The sequence below is a fragment of the Stegodyphus dumicola genome, chromosome 2 (assembly GCF_044657685.1).
Source record: "Stegodyphus dumicola isolate Sdum_Otavi_A_Nest chromosome 2, ASM4465768v1".
In the NCBI taxonomy this organism is placed as follows: Eukaryota; Metazoa; Arthropoda; class Arachnida; order Araneae; family Eresidae; genus Stegodyphus; species Stegodyphus dumicola.
The window spans coordinates 149,633,634-149,656,107 of record NC_140769.1 but is presented as its reverse complement, the minus strand read 5'-3'; the positions used below and the strand labels follow the sequence as shown (position 1 = coordinate 149,656,107).

At 32.3% G+C, this 22,474-nt stretch overlaps 1 protein-coding gene across 1 annotated transcript in view; it reads left to right on the top strand.

Moving 5' to 3' along the window:
* Window positions 1–14,202: 14,202 nt before the first annotated feature.
* Window positions 14,203–22,474, top strand: part of LOC118189120 (uncharacterized) — a 46,960-nt gene continuing 38,688 nt past the window's right edge. Inside the window, exon 1 of the mRNA XM_035359662.2 lies at window positions 14,203–14,475. Within this exon, the coding sequence (XP_035215553.1) occupies window positions 14,447–14,475 (29 nt within the window). The 5' untranslated portion in view covers window positions 14,203–14,446. The remainder of the gene's footprint in view (window positions 14,476–22,474) is intronic.

Sequence of the window (22,474 nt, the reverse complement as noted above, 5' to 3'; positions counted from 1 at the left end):
GATTTTGTAAGTCATTTTACAGTTTTATTCCTTCAAAAATTGCTCGTTAAGGTAAATTTATGACTTTGCAATGTAACTACTTCTCGGTAGCATTCGTGTGCGTATTTTCGAACTAAAACGTTAGCAGCCTTGTGAAAATTAACAACGCAAGTGTATCTTGTCCAGTTTTCCATCACATTCTAAGCAGAGAGCATTGATTATCTGCAAAAAAGATGAAGACCTTTATGTGCTTATCTGTCGGGTAAACATCCAACATTTAACTTTTGACTGCTGTTTGGATTGCAAAAAATAAGGGACCACTATTCGTGATAAATATTTTTTTTAGTTATTTAAAGCCCATAGGAGTTGTCTAAGTGAATTAAAGAATTTTAGGAATTCTAAAAAGGGTTTCTAACTCTTTGAGTGACAAAAAACTTTTTATGATCAGAAGTTTGGTCACAAAGTGTAAGGTTTAGTTCCCTTTCGCACACATTACTTTGTTATTAAAATATTTTGGTGCCAATATTTCGTTAAAGTATATGGAAGTTATTCAGACTCCAGATGTTTAATCAAACACTTGTTTCCTGTCCTTTAATCTTTCAAGATGAAAACATGTTTAAGCTTTTAGGCTTCCGGTAATATATTACCTGTCACCATAGCTTGGAATACTTTGGGCTTCATTTTTACATGACGAAATGTCAAACAACAAACTTAAAATTTTAATTAATGTATACAAATCGGTTATATTCAAGGTAAAACCTTTCTATACAGCAATATAAAATATATAAAAATACAGAAATATATAAAAATACAGAAATATATAAAAATACAGAAAACTGTAGGCATTTAGATATGCAGTTCTGCCTTTATAAACAATTTACTAGAGCTAAATACTCAAAATAGTATCGAGCATCTTGAGAAAAGAATTAATTTGTAGAGTAAATGAAATTCGACTGTTATTTGCGTACTGAAGAAACTTTCGAAAATAATATGAAAATTATGCATTTGAACAGGAAAAATAAATGCTATATAATAAGTGCTACATAATTGCGTATGAAAATGCAGTATCATAAATTTTTATTTTAAAACAAAATTATCCCAATATTTTTTCCGCGCAATAGTCTGCTGAAAAATTTTTGCGAATTTAGTTCTAAACGTCTTACTTTTTGTCTATAACTAAATAATATATAATAATATATAATAATGTTTAATAAGTGTCTCTTACTTCCAGAAAAAATAAGCCTTTAAAAAATAATTTATATTCATATTTTAAAATCATGATTGCCTAGAAGGATTTAAAGCTTGCCTAGCATTTATGTTTGACAATGTACTGCAAAAAGCTAAATACGTGCAACTAAATATCAGAAAAATGGTATATTATTAAGCAAGAGCGCTCTCAATCCCTCTTATCATAATCAGCATTTTATATAATATCAGTCCCAAATTTTTCAGCTTTTTATTCTTGTAATGTATTACATGTAACTCAGTGTTTGAGATAGATAGCAATACAGTGCCGGATCAAAGGCAACCTACGAGAGTGTAATTTTAAAAGTATCAAAACTAAGTAAAAGAAGGTAACTAAAACCATTGCTGGATTATTCCAAAGTTTATTCCAATATAAACTTAGGGGTCGATTAAATATTAAGTAATATAAGCACGTGCTTAGGGCATCGGAGAACGTGGGCATCACAAAAGATCCTTAGGTAATCAGAAAAGGGGGTACCAAAAAATTTCCTGCTGCCGGTTTTACCATGGAATGCATGTTACAGCTAAACCAAAATCGAAAGAGAGAAGTAACGGAGAAAAAACTGGCGTAAACATATGCGGGAGACACCAAAATATTTGAAGTGCTTCGTGCTTCTACATGTCTTAATCCGGGATAATAAAGGATAGGGGGCACTACAAAAAGATCTTTTGAACTCATAGGAAAGAGGCACCACAAAAAATTTTCATTGCTGATTTTTACGTGGAATATTGCAGCTAAACCAAGACCGAGAGAAAAGGAATTGGGGATAAAACACGTATTATACTGTAAATATATTATGCTGGGTTACCAACATCTTTTAAGAGTATATGGCCTCGAAGAGTCTCATTAGGATCCTGCGTGCTTTATCGAAATTCTAGAAAATTACCTTCTTCTTAGAGGAAGGTAATTTTCTACTTTTGCTGTAGCATAAAAATTACACACATACAGTGCCATCTATTATGTAAAATAGGAAGGAAAGAAAGTGACCAAAAAATTTTTTATGAAAAATGTATGAATATTTTATAATTACACAATAAGGATTTTCGTATTTATGTACAGAAAAAGAAAATATTTTTTTGTCACTAATATTGTATTTTGTCACTCTGTTCAAAAGAAATATGGTTTTTCGATACGTTTTACATACATACGTACGTACATTTACATGATTCTTAATTACAACCTAGTTCATGCATTATTGTTATTCAGAATTAAATTACGTAAGACATGCTGCTATCCAGGGGTTTCTCTTCCTATACCAATTACACAGCTCTAAATTTTTTTCTTACCATTTATAGAAGACACTATCGATTAAAAACAAGCATAGTAATTTTTCAGTTCCCTTTTCAGCTTCGATTAGTCTCAAAATAGTCCGGATTCTTGGCAGAACTTTCATTCGAGTTGCACCTGATATTAAGAAATTCATTGTTAAATCCTTAAAGATACCACAGCAAATATGAATTTTTACTCTATGTATAACGCCTCTTATCATGGAAATTTAATATTTATAGCAACACTTTAAAAGCAGAAAAGAGATCCCAGAGCATTGGATTACGACTGTCCTTTCGTTTGAAGGTTCAAACACCTGGGTTAGAAAACAACATTTCTTGATTTCGATTTGGGATTAGGACTACTGGGGTTATGGCACTGCATTCAAAGTGTTGGCGTCAACTGCCAACCCTTCCATCACTCTTCGGATACCTGTAAATTAAAGCCTAGTAATTAAGCATTTAATTACTGGGCTTTAATTTACAGGTATCCGAAGAGTAATTAAGCATTTAACACAGATACCTGTGTTAAATGCGCTGGGCCTCACAAAACAGCAGACTGTTCTGCAAAAAGACTTGAATCTGTTCCTTGCTGCAATTGCAATCAAACTGAACACACCGCAAATTTTCGCGGGTGCCCAAAATTTCCTGTACCTAATGTAAATAATGTGAATGTGTCAACCTAATGTTAATGCAAATCCCAGCCTAATTTGCAATACTGTAAAGAAAACTACCTTGGTAGCTAAAACAAAATCATATTCTGATGTTACAAAAAACTCACGTGTCAAGAGTTCTACTTCCAACTAGGTTGCAGACAACAGTAATCCAGGTGTAAACAATCCAGATGACTCTATTTTCAGTGCTGTTTTTGAAATAATTAAACTCCTCAGAGAGCTGGGCAAACTGTTTGAGGGAATCTCCCTCCATGAAGTTCTGGCTAAAATCACTACAAAAATTCCTGAAATCAAAGCCACAAGCAATTCGATAGATAAATTGTTTATCATTTTCTCAATGTTTGAAGAAATTTTTGATGCTACGCACAACTAATTACCTAAATTATCTAATGTTACATATTTTCTGATGCTGCAATAGTTGTAAATAATGTGTTTCATATTCTCCATACTACTTATTTGTACAATACATTTAATATCCATTAATGCTGCATCTATAATTTCTATTTACATCTTTGGTACTTACCCATTACTGCATGTCAATCCATCTTCACCCACATGTAACTCTTGATTATTCTCTGCTTTTTAATTGCATAACTTGTGTTATTCATGATGTAATTCCTCAAGGATTCAGAGTGCCATTTGATTCGTACTACCTTATATGTTCTATTCCCTTAGCTACACTCTCTTCTTGATCACCAGTTCGACGGCTTTTTGCAGCTTTTTTCCCATTCGACTTGCACACTTGCATTTCTAGTATAAAAAATTAATTATCAGAAGCATCTTACTAGGTTGTTATAAATCTATTTAAAAAAAAATGCTTACTACATGTATCTTTTGGCTATTTTGTTTTTACCGTTCGAAATTTCTAACTTTTCTACAAGGGGTAGGGCTTTTTGCTCAGGTACAATGGTGTACAGACACCGTTCCACAGGACTGCATGCATTCAAAGGCCATCTAGCTACAAGAAGCAGTGATTTTTGTGAAAGACTTTCTTAAAAAAACTGGGGCGTATTTACATAACACATGGGAGGAGGAATCACGAAAATTCCTAAGCAGCCAGCCCATTCGCCAGGATTTGAGTCAGGGTTGAAACACCAATGTTCAATGATTTTACCGATCTGCCGACGGAGAGCCGAGAGGTAAAATCTTTGTTTTTGTTAACCGATGGCTTGGTCACCGAACTTTATCCGATTATTGCTTACTTGGCTGTTTATGGCAAAGCATGTAAAGCCTATTTGTGTCTTTGAAAAAATGTGTCTGAAATGTGTCTAAACCTTTACCCTTCAACCGCTTCGATGTTCTTAGCCCACTTCGTGGAAAATGTTCTAAGAGAAACTCGCTCGTAATTACTCTATGCATAAAGCTTGCAGCTAAATGAGTAAACCTGAATTTCCCCCTTCTTCATTTGGATGCATTATTTTGGACACATATATGAATATTATCTCATCCCTTAGTATTTCGAGATATTGACATTTATTGCATTTACACTTCTATAAAGTCCTAATGGTCCTTCGAACTTAATGAAGCAATTCAAACGCGATTACTCGAAGTCTTAAACACAGATGATTACATTACGGAACGTTATTTTTTCCCCTCATTTCCTTTCTTACATCTCATTAAACTCTATATTCCAAATAAATTTGTTTAAAAAAATCGTGAATTGTATTTTGTGTAAAAGATTAACTAAAAGGTTTCAGTTTTGGATATGCAGTGTTCATTTCTTTTGCCCTAGGTACGTAATTTTGAATTTCGTATCTGTGAGAACGAGATTGTACAGTTTGTAAAGTTGATAGAAATAATTCCTCGAATGAAAGTTTCTTTTTTAATTCGTGTTCTGTTTTTCTTCTTGACTTTGGCAATATTTCTCTATTGCCAAAGAAGAAAATTATTTATTAGTTCGCATTAACTGAAATTGTTCTCGAATCTAAAGCCTCAAAATCAGTTTAAAACGGAAATTATAAATACAAATTAAACAGTAACACTTCATTCAGTCCTCTCAATTTCTTTACACAAATAGTTAAATAAAATAAGCTTAAACTAGTAGCTTAGCTTGCTTTGATTTTTAAGATTTCCAGTTATAACCAATTAAAACTGAATATTAAATTTTATATGTTCAACCGAATTTTAAGATTTTCATAAAAATATAAGGCAGCGTTATTGCAATAACAGCGTCCACAATTATTAAGGGAATGAATATATCGAGGATTCCAATATTACTTGACAACATGTAACCACATGTAAAACCATGTTAAACGCTAAAATAACTCGACGTAAGGAAGGGTGAGGTAAGAATTGGCGCCTCCAAAACAACAAGCATTAGAAGGTGCTACTGAGGCAATTGCTTGAATCACAAATGTCTGTTCTGTTGAAAACATGCAATATTCCGTGATCAAAAGTTTAATTTTGCAGAGAAAATATAAGCTGAAAGACAACTAGAAATTTATAATTTTTTTAATGTTAATTTATTTTATGACTGCATAATTGGTCTGATGGTGACGCACCTTAAAATAGGAAGTGTACAAAAACATAGTTTTCAAGCATTACTGATTGTATTTTGCACTCCGTAACTTCGAGAGGTATTTTAAAAATTTAGTGAAATTTTGTAAATTGTCAAGAATTTAAAAAAAAAAATGTTATCAATTTTTAAAGGCTTGTCTCGCTTTATATATATTTAAAAAATGAAATAAAATTATCAGTATTCAGAGGAAAATGCCAAAGATAGGATATCGGGTTTTCACCATTTCTGTCAGAGTTTCAAATGATTTAATTTGTTTTTTACTGCTGGCGCCATCTTGTGAGGAAGTTATGAGGAATTATTAATCTATCAGTTATTTTGCTTCATTATTTTAAAATTTCATTTACCGAAAATCTTACTTTATGCTTAAATTCTTACTTTGTAGGCGTTTTGACGTACAGTTACAGAATTCAGCAACCATGCAAATCCTTCACAGAGCATCTGGAAGCGCTAGGGTTCATGGTAAATACAAAAGTCCTAATGGTAATGCTTCTAACTCAATCAAGCAATTCAAACGCGATTACTTTATCTTTGCAAAAGTAGGCAAATTTCGAAATAAGATTCATATTAAATAGATAAGGTTAAAATTTAAACTCTCAAAATATCATTATTTCACTTTATTATTTCTTTTTAATCTCTAGTTCACTCTTTCGCCCCTTTTTTTCCAATTAATGATCCAGTAGTTAAAGTCACGCTGATCCTTTTCTCATCAAGGGCCGTTGTCTGGCTGTGTGGATGTTCGGGGTTTTCCACAAGTGTAATGTAAACGAACCAGTTTCCCTTTAAAATTATCTATGTAAGTATCCCTCTTCTTAAACAAATTTAAGATTAAAACTTAAGATTAAACTTAAGATTAAAACAACACGATCAAATTCCACTTGGCTTCATTTCAACTTCTTTAACTATTACCAAAAAGATTCATAAAATGATCAAATCGTTCTAATGGAGACAAAATCAATTCATAAACTTCTATTACTACAAATGCACCTAAAAACTCACGATCGAACCTAGAATGGAGTTACACAGATAATCTTCCTGCACACTTCCTGTTTTAATTTAATAATCCAATCCAATCTGCAGCTGCTGTCACGGTATTTAATAAATACCGATTCCATCATATGATCAAAGATTTAGTTGTAAATACAGAAATAGATATTCTTTGGTAGAAGAATTTAGAAACTATTTTTGTGTATCTTCCAAACCACTTATGTGGATCCCTTGAGGTTGACACAACTCCGAACCGACATAAAGAAATCGGCCCACCAGCGGCCGAGCGGTAAAGGCGCTGAACACTGGTAGTTCGGTCCGAATCTTGCGAACGGGCTGGCTGCATGGGCGTTTTCGTGGTTTTCCCCATGTGTAACGTGTATACGAGCCAGTTTCCCTTAGAAAGTCCTCCACGAAGGCATCCCTCCCCTTAGGCAGATAGCCCTAGTGAGCTTTGCCATAATTAAATACACCAACACCATAAAGAAATCGCCCATACTTTAACGACCTCCTTCTTGAAACAAAAAGAAATACGAAAGTGTCTGAAAGAGAAGCAAGCCAAAAACACGTCTATAAAATCACCCACCAGCCCTTCGGCGTCACCTGTCTTCATGGCCAGGAAAAAGGAAGATTGCATATGATTTTACCTAAACTATACATCTGAATAAGGTGATGAAGAAAATGAGTTATCGTTTACTAGATCGATAATGCTTTGGACTGTCGAATTGGGAATAAATGAATAGATCCTAGAAATTATGAGAAATAAGTTTGTGTCTCAAAACATAAGTTGCGATGCTTCACATTAATAACATTTATGGCCACATTTGAACATTAACAGTAGATCTCTTGCAAGTTTTCATCATATAAATGCATATCTTCGTATAAGAAGGTTTGGCAAATTGTTTCTTTGCAAATCAAAATTCTGCATAAAAGGAATATCCATGCTTTCGCATATCCATAGTTACTTTTCAGTGTAACCTGATACTAGTGTCGTAATTTAGCTTTTAACTATTACAGTCCAAAAGGATGTAAACGGAAAATTCTATACAAAAGCAAATGAAAAATTCTATATAATCAGAAAATTCTATATAGCCAATATTCATAGACTAGAACAATCAAAATCGTAAAAACAACCTTGTATTTACCGTAAGTATATTGAAACACTCAAATATTCATATTTACGCAAGTCCATTGTTACTTTTTAATGTAACCTAATATACTAGTATCGCAGTTTAGATTTTAACTACTATAGTTCTAAATGGCTGTATTTCAAGCGGATATATTGTAGAGACATTAGGTATTTTTTGGAATCAGGCGAGATGAAAAATGTGCAACGCCTTCGCCGGGAATCTAACCACGGACCTCTGGAATATGCGCCCAGCATGCAGACTACCACACCTCGAAGGCATGCGAAGAAGACGGGAGAAATACCTTATAGTATTAACTTTTAAAGATTACAGTCCTAAACAAATGTAAACGGAAAATTCTATATAAACGGAAGTTCTATATAAAAGCAAACGGAAAATTTTATATTCATGTTTTCGCAAATCCATAGCTACCTTTCAATGTAAAACTTAGTATCGCAGTTTAAATTCTAACTATAACAGTCCGAAACGGATGCATTTCAGCAAGTAAATTTTCTGGCAACTTCATTCCGAAATATTCTTTAATAAATGAATCAAATTCCTTAAAATCAGAATAATTACAGTGAAAGCTCTGTGAGGACGATGATCCGCATTTCCGAATGATTTTGATTCTCTATACCAGTGATCCTCAAACTTTTTTTTGTCGCGGCACACTTTTAACGATTTCAAAATTTGACGGCACAGTAAGAAAAATATAAGTTTAAAAGTTGTTTTCTTACCTATAATACACTGTGTAAAATAGTTTATGATAATAATTTGAATGTAAAATAAAATAACATGTACTGAAAAACAGCAGTACGTTTATTGAGGGATTAATTACAAGTTAATAATAAGAATACTTTTAATGGGAAATTTGAGCTTGATGTTTTTGATAATTTCATTTATATTTGGTCGTGAAAATGACAATACTACTCTTATATCATTTTCTACATTTAGCAGTTTCGATCTTTTTTTCGTTTTTATGTTGTTTTACACTGAAAATCCGAATTCAAAACTGTAATAATAATTTTAAAGTTTTTTTGGCCATCTTTGGATAATCGCATCTAATGTAATCCAAAATGAATTAATTGATTCTTCCGAATATTTTAAAATTAAATCTCGATTATTAGAAAGAGAAATTAGTTCTTCCTCTTTGTTCAAAATTATTTTAAATGCGGAAGTCTTCGGCACAAAAATCGGCTTGGATGCCACAATTGGCGAGCTTATTAATGTCTTAAAAACCAAACTTCGCCAATTCTCACGAATTCCGTATACTAGGATTAAACCCATTATAATTTTTACTTTATACATTTCTAAAATTTGGCGGCACACAAAAGTGCCGTGGCACAGTGGTTGAGAATCACCGCTCTATACAGCTGGTGTAAGCATATATTTCCAGCTAAAAAAAGTCAAAACAGAAACTGTCCTATTTGACCAATACATAATTATATTTGCGGCTCACCAGTGCCAGAGTGGTAAAGTCGCTGAACACTGGTAGTTCGGTCCGAGTTTCGAATCCCGCGAACGGGCTGTCTGCATGGGCATTTTCGTGGTTTTCCCCCTATGTAACGTGTATACGAGCCAGTTTCCCTTAGAAAGTCCTCCACGAAGGCATCCCCCCTTAGGCAGATAGCCCTAGTGTGCTTTGAAATAATTAAATAAACCAAAACCATAAATATTTTTGCGATAAAACACTTCTAATATACTAATGAAAGCTGCACCTTCGTATAAAGTGCGAGCAGTACAACAAGCTGCAATTTCGTACAGAATTGGAAGAGCGAATGATTGATTACTAACGCAGGTGAAAGAAAATAGGTTAAAATAACGCCCTATGCGTGATAGTGAATGTATGGTCTTTCAAAGACATTTTGTCATGTTCTTTGACATTATGTCATGTTAGCATTTTGGATTCAAGAGAAATACTACAGAAATACGTTTACTTCCCCATTACTGCCAATTTTTGTTTTGTTTTATTTCTACTGCATCATGTTTTTGTTCTTTATTAAATATATCCATGATATATATTAATTTTTTGTTCTGTATGACATCTGATTTTTTACTAATATTGTCCTCTTTTCCCCCTCACTATTGGGACTTTATAAATCAATAAAATTCTAAATTAATTATACTGATAAATAAGAATGTAGTAAATACCAAAAAATGATTAAAATGATAAATAAGGTAGTGAAGACTTTGGGCATATGGATAAAAATTTAGAAAATAATTGTATTTTAAATTCAACTCAAGCTTTCGGATCTGAAACTCCTAAGCAGAGAATATGAATTTAAAAATGCTACGCTACAAGTATCTCTCTTCTGCTACTGAACATAATCTTCATGACATACACTTAAATCTCGAAATAAAATAATTTTGAAGTATTTAAGATTTTGCATTTCTTTAAATAAACGCTCGGTATTACTGCTTTGAATTCAGTTCCAGGTCAGTGAGATTTTGCGTTGTTATCCAGAAACCGGATGAAAAATTTTCTGAATATTTTATCGTTCAGAAACCAACTGGCGGTTTTCAATAAACATATACAACCAGTATTAAACAACTGAGAATACCGTTCATGATTTAGTTTTTTAGTTTCCATTAACTTCAGGAACTCAGAAAAGAGGTTATTTTGTATGATTTATAAGGTATTTTCTCTCTCCTTTCGGCATGCCTTTGCGGTATAAAGGTAACACACTCGACGCGTATTCCAGAGGTCCAGGTTCGAATCCAATCGAGTCGAGTGCATTGCATATTTTTCAAATAACCTAATAAATTTACAGTGGCGGCCGAACTAAAAAAAAAAAAAAAAAAAAAGATGGTGGATGTTATTTTTCAACACCAGGATTTGGCGATTGGGTTCCCTAATTTCCAGTTGCCTTTTAAAAGCGGATGTATGTAAGATATTTTCTCCTTCCTTTTGACATTCCTTCGTGGTGTAACGGTGTAGCACACTCGGCGCGTATTCGAGAGGCCCAGGTTCGAGTCCTGGTGAGGGCATTGCTCATTTTTCATGTCTGTTGTTTCAGAAATAACCTAATGACTCTACAAAGGCGCCCAAATTTTAAAAAAATTGGGATGATTAACTTTTGGATCACCACCAGGACCTGGCGACTGGGTTCACTAATCCCCCAGTCGCCCTTTAAAAGGGGGAGTGTATAAAGTATTTTCTCCCTTTTTTCGGCATGCTTTCGTGGTGTAACGGTAGCACACTCGGCGCGTATTCGATAGGTTTAAGTTCGACTCTCGGTCAGGGCACTGAACATTTTTCACATCTCCTGCTTAAAAAATCCTAATATCTCTACAAATTCATGCATAAGATCAATAACAACCGGTTCTATGTTTTGCCCATGGGATTGTGACTATTTATACCCCATCCAAATCAATGCTTTGATTGTCATTTATTTGGTGATGTATAAGTTAATTCATGCTTCCTCAAAGGTTAATGTATTCCAAATGGCTTATTTGTTGCTTATAGAACACATATATAGGCTTAGCATGATTAATATGTAAGGATATCTTATTTCGATTCAATTCTTCATGGATACCTTCATTTTTAGTTATCTGTTAAAATATCCAAGCGCATGGACACGATATTACAGACTGAATCGGCGAGTCATGACGCAGAAAAATGTGAATAAATTAAACATTTCTATTCACTCACTCAGTTTCTGATCCACATTTCTAGTCACGTTTGTAGTGTTCAAAAGCATTCTATTCTTCTTCACTTAAACAGCGATACCAATATAGTATTGTAGCGAAATGCCCAACTGCGGTAAGAGAGCTTCCCCGCAGAGCGGGATTAGGGCTGTCAGAAAGTGGCTGGGAAAAGCAGAGTTACCAGATTTGGTGCGAAATCGCCCATTTGGCGATAAAATTGGCGATATGCCATAGACGAATCGAGAACATTCTAGAACGCATTGTCAGCAGTTTTCTTCGGGAATGTTCTCGAAGGCAGGCTGAAGCTATATATAAACAGCCTGCACGCGGAGAACGAGACTGGTTCGTGGATTTACAACTGACAATATGAAAAAATAAAGAATAAATAATTCCTGTTTGGCGTATGTAAGCATCATTATACAATTACTGTACTGCTAAGCTGAATGAGTTTCAGCCAAATAACATAACAAAAAGTTATAGTTCATGTCAATTGCATCTTGGCCGTGTAGTCTTTCAGATGTAAAGAAATAATTTGAGAATTATTTTGCCAAAGTAAATGCTTTCATCAGAAGGCTTTCTAAGGGAAACAGACTCTTATTTAAGTTATGAATGAGATAAAAGTACAAAATATCTTGAGCACCCAAGGCCATTCGTCACAGTAAATTCAGGAAGAATTACAACGGCTCACAGAAATGTTCGTACCTTTACGAGTTTCAGTAAAATATTGCTATGTTCATTAATAAAAATTAATATTTCAAAATGAAAATTTTTTAATAATATCTATAAATTTCTCTTAGCAAAACTACATTAATTATTTTATGAACATGTTAAACCTTTTCTTTTGTTTTTGGAAAATCAATAATAAAAACGTAACAGAAAAGATTCCTCCCAATGTTGTATTTTTGTACCTGTAGTTAGTATTTTGTTATATGTACTGCAGTATTTATGACAGCTTTTTGGTAATTGAAATGGTGTTTTCAGTACTTATAGATAATTATAGACGCCCAAAAGGCGAACGTTGAGGATCATATGCTTAGAATACTTATCCTAATGAAATATAAAGTTGTTTCCAGTATCCAAATTTTGGGTGGATAATTTTAAATTACCTTAATAGCATTGTTCATTGTGCCATGAAGGAATATTAAATTATTTAATCATGATGCTAAAATGCGCCCTCACACAAGAACACCTCCACCTCCATTCTTTACTGCCACCAACCAAGGTCTTAGGATAAAGCTCCCCCCCTTTTTTTTTTTTTTTTTTTTTTTTTTTTTTTTTTTTCCTCCATACAATTAGACACCCTTTGGAACCAAAATTGTTAAATTCACTTTCATCTGCAAATAAGACATGATTCTAATACGCTTCGAACTTATTTATCATTGATTTTGAGAAGAAAAGTAAAGCTTTTTATTTTTTGTACTTCAAAAAATTTTCTTCGAGCAGAGTGCCCATGCAATCCAGTTGATCTGAGTACTCGTCGAACAATTTTAAGTGAAATTAAATTAGAAAACTTTTCAGTAAATTCTGCAGAAATCGTTAAAACACTCAAACATGGATACTTCACAGATTTTCTAACTATAAATCTCTGATAACGTTGAGTCTTCTTTGCCGAACAATCTCTTCTTACTTTATTTTGGATCCGAGTTTCTTCTTTAAAGCATTTTTTTTTTTACATACTACACCAAACAAGGAGATATTTAGCAACGTCACGAATCCAATTTCCATCCTTATGATAAAATATAATCAATTTTCGAACGCTGTTCATTATTTCCTTACGACTGCGAGCCACATTAAATAAATTATAACGAAGTAAGCAAGCCAAACAATTTTTTTAAGTAACCAAAATGCAAAAATAAAAAAAAAAAAAGTGGTAGACGATAATTTTTATTTATAAAATTTCACGAAAATGTTTCGGTGTAGGATCACTTTTGTGGCATGTTTTATCTATGCCTCCTTACATTTTGAATTTTAGAAAAAGAAAATCAGTATCAGTATCAGTATCAATCTTGCTTTTTAGACAAGAAGAAAGATGATGAGGACTTTGGCGAACGCCGTTTCCTCCAATTCGTGAGGGTTAATATTGAAATTAACAACAAACGTTTTTACAAATTTTTATTAAACATATACAAACATCCATGCCTTCTCTGGGATTCGAACCCGGCCCCTTCGGCACGGTAGTCAGCAACGCTAACCACTATACCGGTTGGGCGGCAAAAAAGAAAATAAATCAGTGTTAAAAATTAAGAAGCTTAGTTTTATTCAAAGTCACATAGACATAATGTGAAAAAATATTGGGCTTTATATTCGAATTCAATTCCGGGTTACAGCGTTTTTCCTGAAAATTCTTAAAGTGTACGAACACTTTTATGAGACACTGCAGCTATCAAGAAAAAGCTATCAGTTTTCTGCGAGTTCAAAGCTCTGGTTAATAAGATGTTCTATGTGTAAAAAAATTTTAACTTAAAAAAAGTGTTTTGGAATTGTTGATCTCGAAAACTTTAAAATTACCGATACACGAAATTACTGGGGATTACAATAGAATTAAACACTTTTCAACCATGAAGAATCAGAATATTATTCTTATGTGCTGCATAGAACAAAATATTAAATTCTACTAAAATAGTCCTATAAAACCTATTTACATACCTCAGGAATATATTTTCTCAATTTTATGTTCTAAAATTTTCACCTTTTCAACTCAAGAATACTTAATTATTCTTTTCTTGGCATCTTCTTAGCTTTCGCTGTCGCCAAATGTAAGAAATTTCAGAATGCACTAAGCATTTTGTTTTCCTAGATGCTTCACTGAGGCTGATATATATTTTGGTGTTTTGTCAAAGTATCTTAGGAGTTCGTAAAAGTTCAGTTTGAACGTTCTGAAAGAATAAGTTACTTTATAAACTTCGATAAATAATTGATGACTTAAAAGCAATTTCATTACTTCTATAAGCAAATATTTAACAAATTTCATCTCATTCTTCTAAGCGAAATCGTCTGTAAGAAAAATGCCTCAAAACAATTTTGACCAATTTGGGTAAGTATTTTCTCCTTTATAAGTTTGATGTTTTTGTTTTCATAATAAATGTAATCTACTTTTTAGATTAAATTAACAGCATTAATAAATTTATAATATACTATATCCGAGATTAAAGTTATACTGATTCATGTCGCATAGAATCTTAATTTTTATGTTACGTTTTGAATCTTGTATCTACATTGAATGGTACTATATTCATTTATGTTTAATAGAATAAGTTACATCTTGAATACTAAAAAAAAAAAAAAAAAAAAGTCTGAGTTTTATTAAAACATTAAGCAAAAGTTTCAGCATCTAATCTCGCTTAAATTGCGCATGTAAATTCCTTCTGTTTTCTAAAAGTGGGAAATAGTTTTGAACTCCTGCTAAGAAAAGAAAAATAACATTTTAAGTATCGGCTTATTGATTTAAACAAGCTATAAATGAATTTATGTATGTGTATGTTCTTAATATATATTAATGCCCGCAAGTAGCAGAATAGTTCGTCTAGGATTCATTTTTATGGAATGTATTGCTTTCCAATGTTTAATGAGAAATTTTGTCCACTGTGTAATGTTGTTTACGAGCCATTTCGCTGTCGCCAAATGTAAGAAATTTCAGAATGCTCTAAGCATTTTGTTTTCCTAGATGCTTCACTGAGGCTGATATATATTTTGGTGTTTTGTCAAAGTATCTTAGGAGTTCGTAAAAGTTCAGTTTGAACGTTCTGAAAGAATAAGTTACTTTATAAACTTCGATAAATAATTGATGACTTAAAAGTAATTTCATTACTTCTATAAGCAAATAAGCTGTACGAAGGTTCTTCACCAATGTGCTCTTTCTATGGCGGAAGAACTTCTCGTCTTTCGCCGTAATTAATTACGCAACTAATTTTTTTCATTTTTTGCAGACCCACCAGTAACCGAGCGGTAAAGTCGCTGAACACTGATAGTTCGGGCTGAGGTTCGAATCCCGGTGAACGGGCTGGTTGTATAGGCTTAATTTAAATAAACCTAAACCTGATGATTAATAACATTTAAATGAATTATCCTAATTACCCAAATTCCCTTTTACTTAGTAGTTTAATATATTAAGCGCTTTCTGCTGACCTTTCCATTTAGGCCACGGCGTTCCGTCCGGTATCTCATCATGTAACACACGGTGACGCGTACTACACGGTTTCGCACGGATAATTTATAAACGTTATATGTGACTTACGTTATGGTCCGAAAAGCTAACGTTCAGGAACAAAATGTTAAGCGTTGTAAGAGTCCATGCATACAAGAGTTTTAAAAATAAGTTATAAACATTATATGTGCTAAAAACGGCATTGTTAGAATTTAATATTTACAGAAATTTACGATAATAACAACGTAGGGATACTAACTTCTGCATGTGTGGATATGAACCACTTTTCATTTTAAGCGATATGGTCAAGGAAGTGAGTATTAAGATTTACAGACTCTCTGATACTAGTAAAAAAATAATTAAAAAAACTCTAAAAGATTTCGGATTTTAACGGGCCACAAAATGATTTGTTAAGGTTTTTTACACTCTTGCTGAGCTTCCCAGCTTTACTATTCTGCTCTTGCACTCTCTTCTGCTAACCCATCCTTTTAGCTTTATTATTAAGCATCGTTTTCTTGCATACGTATACATCCATACACCCATGTATACATATATACGCATTATTAAGCACATGCGCCACAGCAAAATCACGAAAATTTTAAAAGCAGCATATGTTTAGAATTTCCTAAGTGCTAGCAGACATTTTTATATATTTTTCAGTCTTTTCCGAGTTCATCATACCAATATTTTGTTTTCTTAATAAGATGGCTTTTTCTTAAAAACAAAACTTTGTCTTTCTATCATTAATGTTAAGAACTGCATCTATTGCTTACTTTGGTAATCCACAACAGGCGGATTCAGTCTGAAACATAAACATATCTTAACATTTGCTGAATGGCATTGGACTCGAATGAAAAGTAAAATGGCGTATTTATAGCGATTTCATGCAAAATTTCATTTCCGGACATTCATAGACCTTTTGAGCTAAGAATTCGGTTAGCGATATAGTTGTGATAAATTTCTCATAAAAGTAAAATAAATAAAATTTTTATCCATAACACTAATAAAACGAGGCAACATATCCATGCGATACATGTACGGAAGAAGATACGAACAAATTTCAGATGCAGCGGAACAAAACGGTCCGTTTCCAGTCAGTAGCTACAGACAATACCCGAATAGAAAATCTAATGTCCGACTGATGGCCGACGCTTCAATATTCCTCTAATTTCGCGTTTTTCTTTGAATGTTCAGAAAATATTAGTTAGTACTCGCTTTTCTTCATGGTCATGAGTACAGCTTAAGTCCCGAATCAAGTTTAAATATCCGTAATACATGCCCTAATTCTAGAATAATAAATAATGTAAATCCATGTTTTTAATGTATATTACTTGTGTGAAGCCAGTATACGCTTCGTAAAATTTCTGCAATGTGTTGAATTATACATATGACTAAGTAATGTGTAGAAATCCTTTTGTTCTTAATATTTAAATAATACTCTGTTTATTGGAAAATGCTTGAATATTTAAAATTAGAAATACCATACATTACGAATATTGTACATCTGTTGTAAGTTTGTAGAGTAAAACGTCCGTCATTTATATCACTTCCCTTATTACTATGATAATTAATATCACGGCTTGATTCATTCATTTAAAGATGATTTATTTTTAATGTTGTGAAAATAATTATAATTTAGTATGAAAAATAATTTTACAGTTGGAAACTTTATAGCTTAAAAGTCCTCAAGCTGTAAAGCCCTATTTTGTTTGAGTACTTTTGAATTTATACTAAAATTATGGCTAATCTTTGGATTATGGTAACTTGGCGATTTTTTGGCTAAAATTTGCCGACCAACCCTGCTACAGCAACCTGCTAGTTTTTGTTTGGACGCCATTTTGTTTTCACGAAGTAAAGGCATGTTTTTTTTTTTTTTTTTTTTTTTTTTCCCCTCAACATTTTTTTCCAACAATCTGCTATCCGAATTACGCTTATGCTAGAACTTTTATGGAACAAAAGTGCTTAATCATGACGAAGATTAGGTGCGAAATTGGGAGAAAGTGCAGAATCGCAAACTGCTTGCCGCGTTTTTAAGAATTGCACATACACGGTATTCATGTACACGTCGACCTATTTTCACTTAAAAAAACATCCCAGAATTGCACAAAAATGGCATTGCGCACACTCTTGACTTTATACATGTACACTGCTAAAGTTCTAGCTAGTAACCTTTATCGCCTTACCAAAATGTCACCAAACTACCTGTTACCATATTCTAAAGATTAGCCAAAACGGTAAATACAGAATTTGAGAAGTAAATTTAGAAAACTTGCGGTATATGTTTCGTTAAAGGCGCGAAACCAGGCTTAGATAAAACTACGCATTATCTCGCATTTTTGTGAGAGGCGAGCAATAATATTTCTAATAAAAAAAATCTGAAAGGTTTCAGATTTTATATTATGACCGAAGGCGCGTTTCTTTAACATTTTGTGTGCTACTTTTATTTAAATATCACATCCGCACGTAAACCATAAAATTCAATTCAACAGCAATATCGCAAAATAATTTTTAAATGAGCATATCTTTAGAATTTCCGATACAGTCTCGCGTACTGGAGATAAGTTTTTTTTTTATTTTATTTTTTCTGTACATTGTTGCCGTTGCTCGCTTTGAAACCGCCAAGTTTCTTAATCGAAAACTCTTAAATGCCTTTCAAAATATGAAATAGATAATAAAACAAATTCCAAATTTGGGCTTCCAGATGCCCATATTCGGGTGGAAACGTACGTTATTCAAAATTGGATGGCTCTAGGTACCGTTGTTTTATCACAAGGCGAGAAACCTACATACATCCATGAAGATTCTTCTTCATTTAATTTCTGTAAATATAATTCAGGACAATAATATTTGGCGGCAACAATTTAAAGTGATTCGCCGTTTATAGTGAATCCATGCAAAATGCCAAAACCAAATAAATAGCCTTTCTGGGTTAAAAATAGGGAAGTAAAAAAAAATTATAATGAAGGCTACAAATATTAAAGGATGCTTCTATAAGACACGGCATCTGATTTAATAATTGAATGAAAAAAACGGTAAAAGAGTATTTTACTTGTTTCTTCATATTTTTAATGAGAAAAGTCCATGTTTTTTCTACGATAGCAGAATCAATAGCTTTACTTCGAAATCGTTAGAGATTTCTTTTATAAGACGGAGGAAATCAGAATTATAAGGAAAAATCCTTTTTTTTTTAAATTGTGTTGCAAATCAAATTTGTATTTTCTGAAAATTCTAATTAGTGTTTGTTGTAAATTCTAACTTGGTAGTTTTCGCAGCAGGGGATGCATATGTAGCGAGTCAAAAATGTAATGGGGTTCAACCAGCTTTCAAAAATTTTTTATAAAAGGAATTAAATATTTAACGTAAGGGAAATATTTCAGGGAAAAATAAAAGAATCTTAGAATACATTAAATAACATTAAATTATGCACTTATTTGTGTGCAAACGAGAAAACAATGATCTAAAAATATCAAAGCACACATATATATATTTTTTTAAATTCCAAAATAAAAGTACTTTCATAATGTACTGGACCTCTTTTTATTTTATGATTTTATGAATATTAACTCAGTCTTCTAGTCATGGATTTCTTTGATTTTGACAGAGATTTGCTCCTGTTTTTCACACATTCTGTAGTGAATTTTACACTCTTAGACCGTCTGTTTACATACACTATTTTTACTTAATGGGATTTACCCACCAGCGGCCGAGCGGCAAATGCCACTGAACACTGGTAGTTCGGTCCGGGTTTCGAATCCCTGCGAACAGGCTAGCTGTATGGACGTTTTCGTGGTGTTTCCTATATACAGCATGTATACGAGCCTTAGCAAGATCTTCACGAAGGCATCCCTCTCCTTAGGCAGATAGCCCTGAAGTGCTTTTTCCATAATCAAACATGCTAAACCAAACTTAAAGGGATTTAGTAAAATACAATTTGCATTTTACTGAATTAAATTCCCTTTTCTTTTGTGATTCAATTTTTGAAGTTCGGTATTGGGTTTTTACCACGCATTTTGCTTTCCAGCCCTCCTATGAGTATTGAGTATACGTTCATCTACAAGCACAATTCCCGAAGTATTGAAGACTTTATAGATCACAGCGAATTGTAATCATGCCCTTCATTTCGCTTTACATGAGAATAGTTTTCTTCTGGCTATTTCACAGTGAAAGTTATATTTTCTTTTCTGATGATGTTTCTTCGCAGTCAGACTTGCTAAATATCATATGGGCCTCGAAAGTTAATTTGAACTACAGTGACTTCAGGATTAGCAACATTTCTGAGGTCCACCTTTCTTTGCACTCTGAAAAGTATTCTGAAGGCCCTGTTCGCGGTTTGATATTAATCAAATTCGTTTCACAGTGTTTCGAAATTATATTATAAGCAATAAATTTGGCTATCGTTGGTTTACTTATTTTTCTCAGAGATTTACTACATTTCCAGTTAAAAATTACAAGTTTTCTACATCAAAAGAAATCGCATGATTTTTTTTGGACTCGATAAAATGTCTTTTCAAATCTTAAATATTTTTCTAAGTTTAAAACTCTTCTTGCAAGCGTTTCTTAATAAAAGTGTAACAGAACTAATTCTTTATCACGTTGGTTACCGTAGTGCCCCAGTACTTAATTTTACTTAAGTTGTATTTTAAAGCAAGATATTTAAAATGTTTTACTTATTTATCAGTGTATTTTAATTGTATTCCTCATAACAGGCTCTGCGTGATATCTAGACACAGAAAACGAAGAAAAAATATTTACTTTTGGAATATTTGAACTTTCATCAGACATATTTGAGTATTTACTATCCTCCAATACCTTTTTTGTCACTGCATGTATGTAGCAATCAACTTACATGTTTTCCAACATCGTTTACTTTAAAGTGAGAAGAAGAATTTTGAAATTTTGTGCATTGTTGAATTTATGGATCCAGTTTATAACATTTTAACTGATGTGAATAATTCCATTGTTTTATGAACTCGCCTCACTTGCCTTCAGTGACTCCAGGGCTGCCCTACAGTCAATGTCTCAGGGGCAGACCCTTGAAATAAAAGTGCCCTGGAATGAAATACACAATACATCGATCAATTGTATAAACATTGTATAGTGCAATGAATACCAGTCCCACGTTGGCATAGACGGCAGTGAAGATGCAGACGCCCTGGCCAAAGAAGCGAGACAACTAAATGAAGAATCTTGTCATCCAACTTCACTTAATGACACGAATTCTGTTGTAATGTCAAAACTAAGAAATCCGACCATCATGCAAAAATTTCAGCTATGCGAACTCAATGCCAACAGAATTACTTCCAAAACCTTGGGAAGACTTAAAACTGATCATTCAAAGGGATGAAAATCTAACCAGACTTATTACTTTTCCTTTTTTTAATATATATTTTAATTTTTATTTGCTTATCTTCAGCATTTCAGCGAGTAATTTTTATTACAGTACATGTTTAGATGAGCAGATTCATGAATATTTATTCGAAAATTATAAAAATGATTTTCTTAATTTTCACTTGTCAGTCCTAACAAATGATCAAAGTTTTCAGCTTTTCCAAATCTTTATTTCTTTAATTTAATCTTATTTCTTATTTTATTCCTATAATTTATTTCTCTTATATTATTTATATTTCTCTTATATTAGATATATTTCTCTTATATTAGATATCTCTTATATTATTTATGATATTTTTCTATATTTTATTTCTTTTTATTTCTATATTACTTATTCCATTTCTTATATTACTTATTATTCCATTTCTTATATTACTTATTATTCCATTTCTTATATTACTTATTATTCCATTTCTTATATTACTTATTATTCCATTTCTTATATTACTTATTATTCCATTTCTTATATTACTTATTATTCCATTTCTTATATTACTTATTATTCCATTTCTTATATTACTTATTATTCCATTTCTTATATTACTTATTATTCCATTTCTTATATTACTTATTATTCCATTTCTTATATTACTTATTATTCCATTTCTTATATTACTTATTATTCCATTTCTTATATTATTCTATTTCTTATATTACTTATTATTCTATTTCTTATATTACTTATTATTCCATTTCTATATTACTTATTATTCCATTTCTATATTACTTATTATTCCATTTCTTATATTACTTATTCTATTTCTATATTACTTATTCCATTTCTATATTACTTATTCCATTTCTTATATTACTTATTATTCCCTTTCCTATATTACTTATTATTCAATTTCTTCTATTACTTATTTTATTCTCTTATTTATATTTATTCTTATTTTATTCTTTATATTATTAATTTCTTATTTTATTTCTTTAATCTTTATTCCTTTAATTGAATTAAGAAGTCACTGAAACTAGATAGATCCCCAAGCAAGAACTAAGCTTTCTCATAAAACATTTGATATTACTTGAGGAAAATATGGTCTTCTATCGAAACATTCAGTACATTTAGTAAATAAAAAATATCTGCCAGATACGATAATTGAGAACTCCAAGAATCACTTGATAACAGTTCATAACACCGGTCTTGATTTTTCGTTTTTTAAAAAATCTTTCACTTCTTTGAATAGGATAAATCAATTCAGCCTCGTGATAATCACATTTTTTTTTCCTGTGTGCAATATTAAAAAGGTATCAGCTACATCGATTTCCAGACATAAATATTAAAAAAATCCTGCATTTCAGCGATTTAGACTTGACGTAACTTACTATCTCTACAACCTGGTTTAACCCTTTGCACTCGTGGCCTTTTTCGCTCGGACGAAGCAGCAACTCGAAACGGTTTTCCGCATACTATTTGGTGAATTTCTTGCAGTTAACTTAAAGTGAATTTACACACAGTTTAAAGAAATGTAATGGTTCTTTTAAGTCTGAAGATACTTGC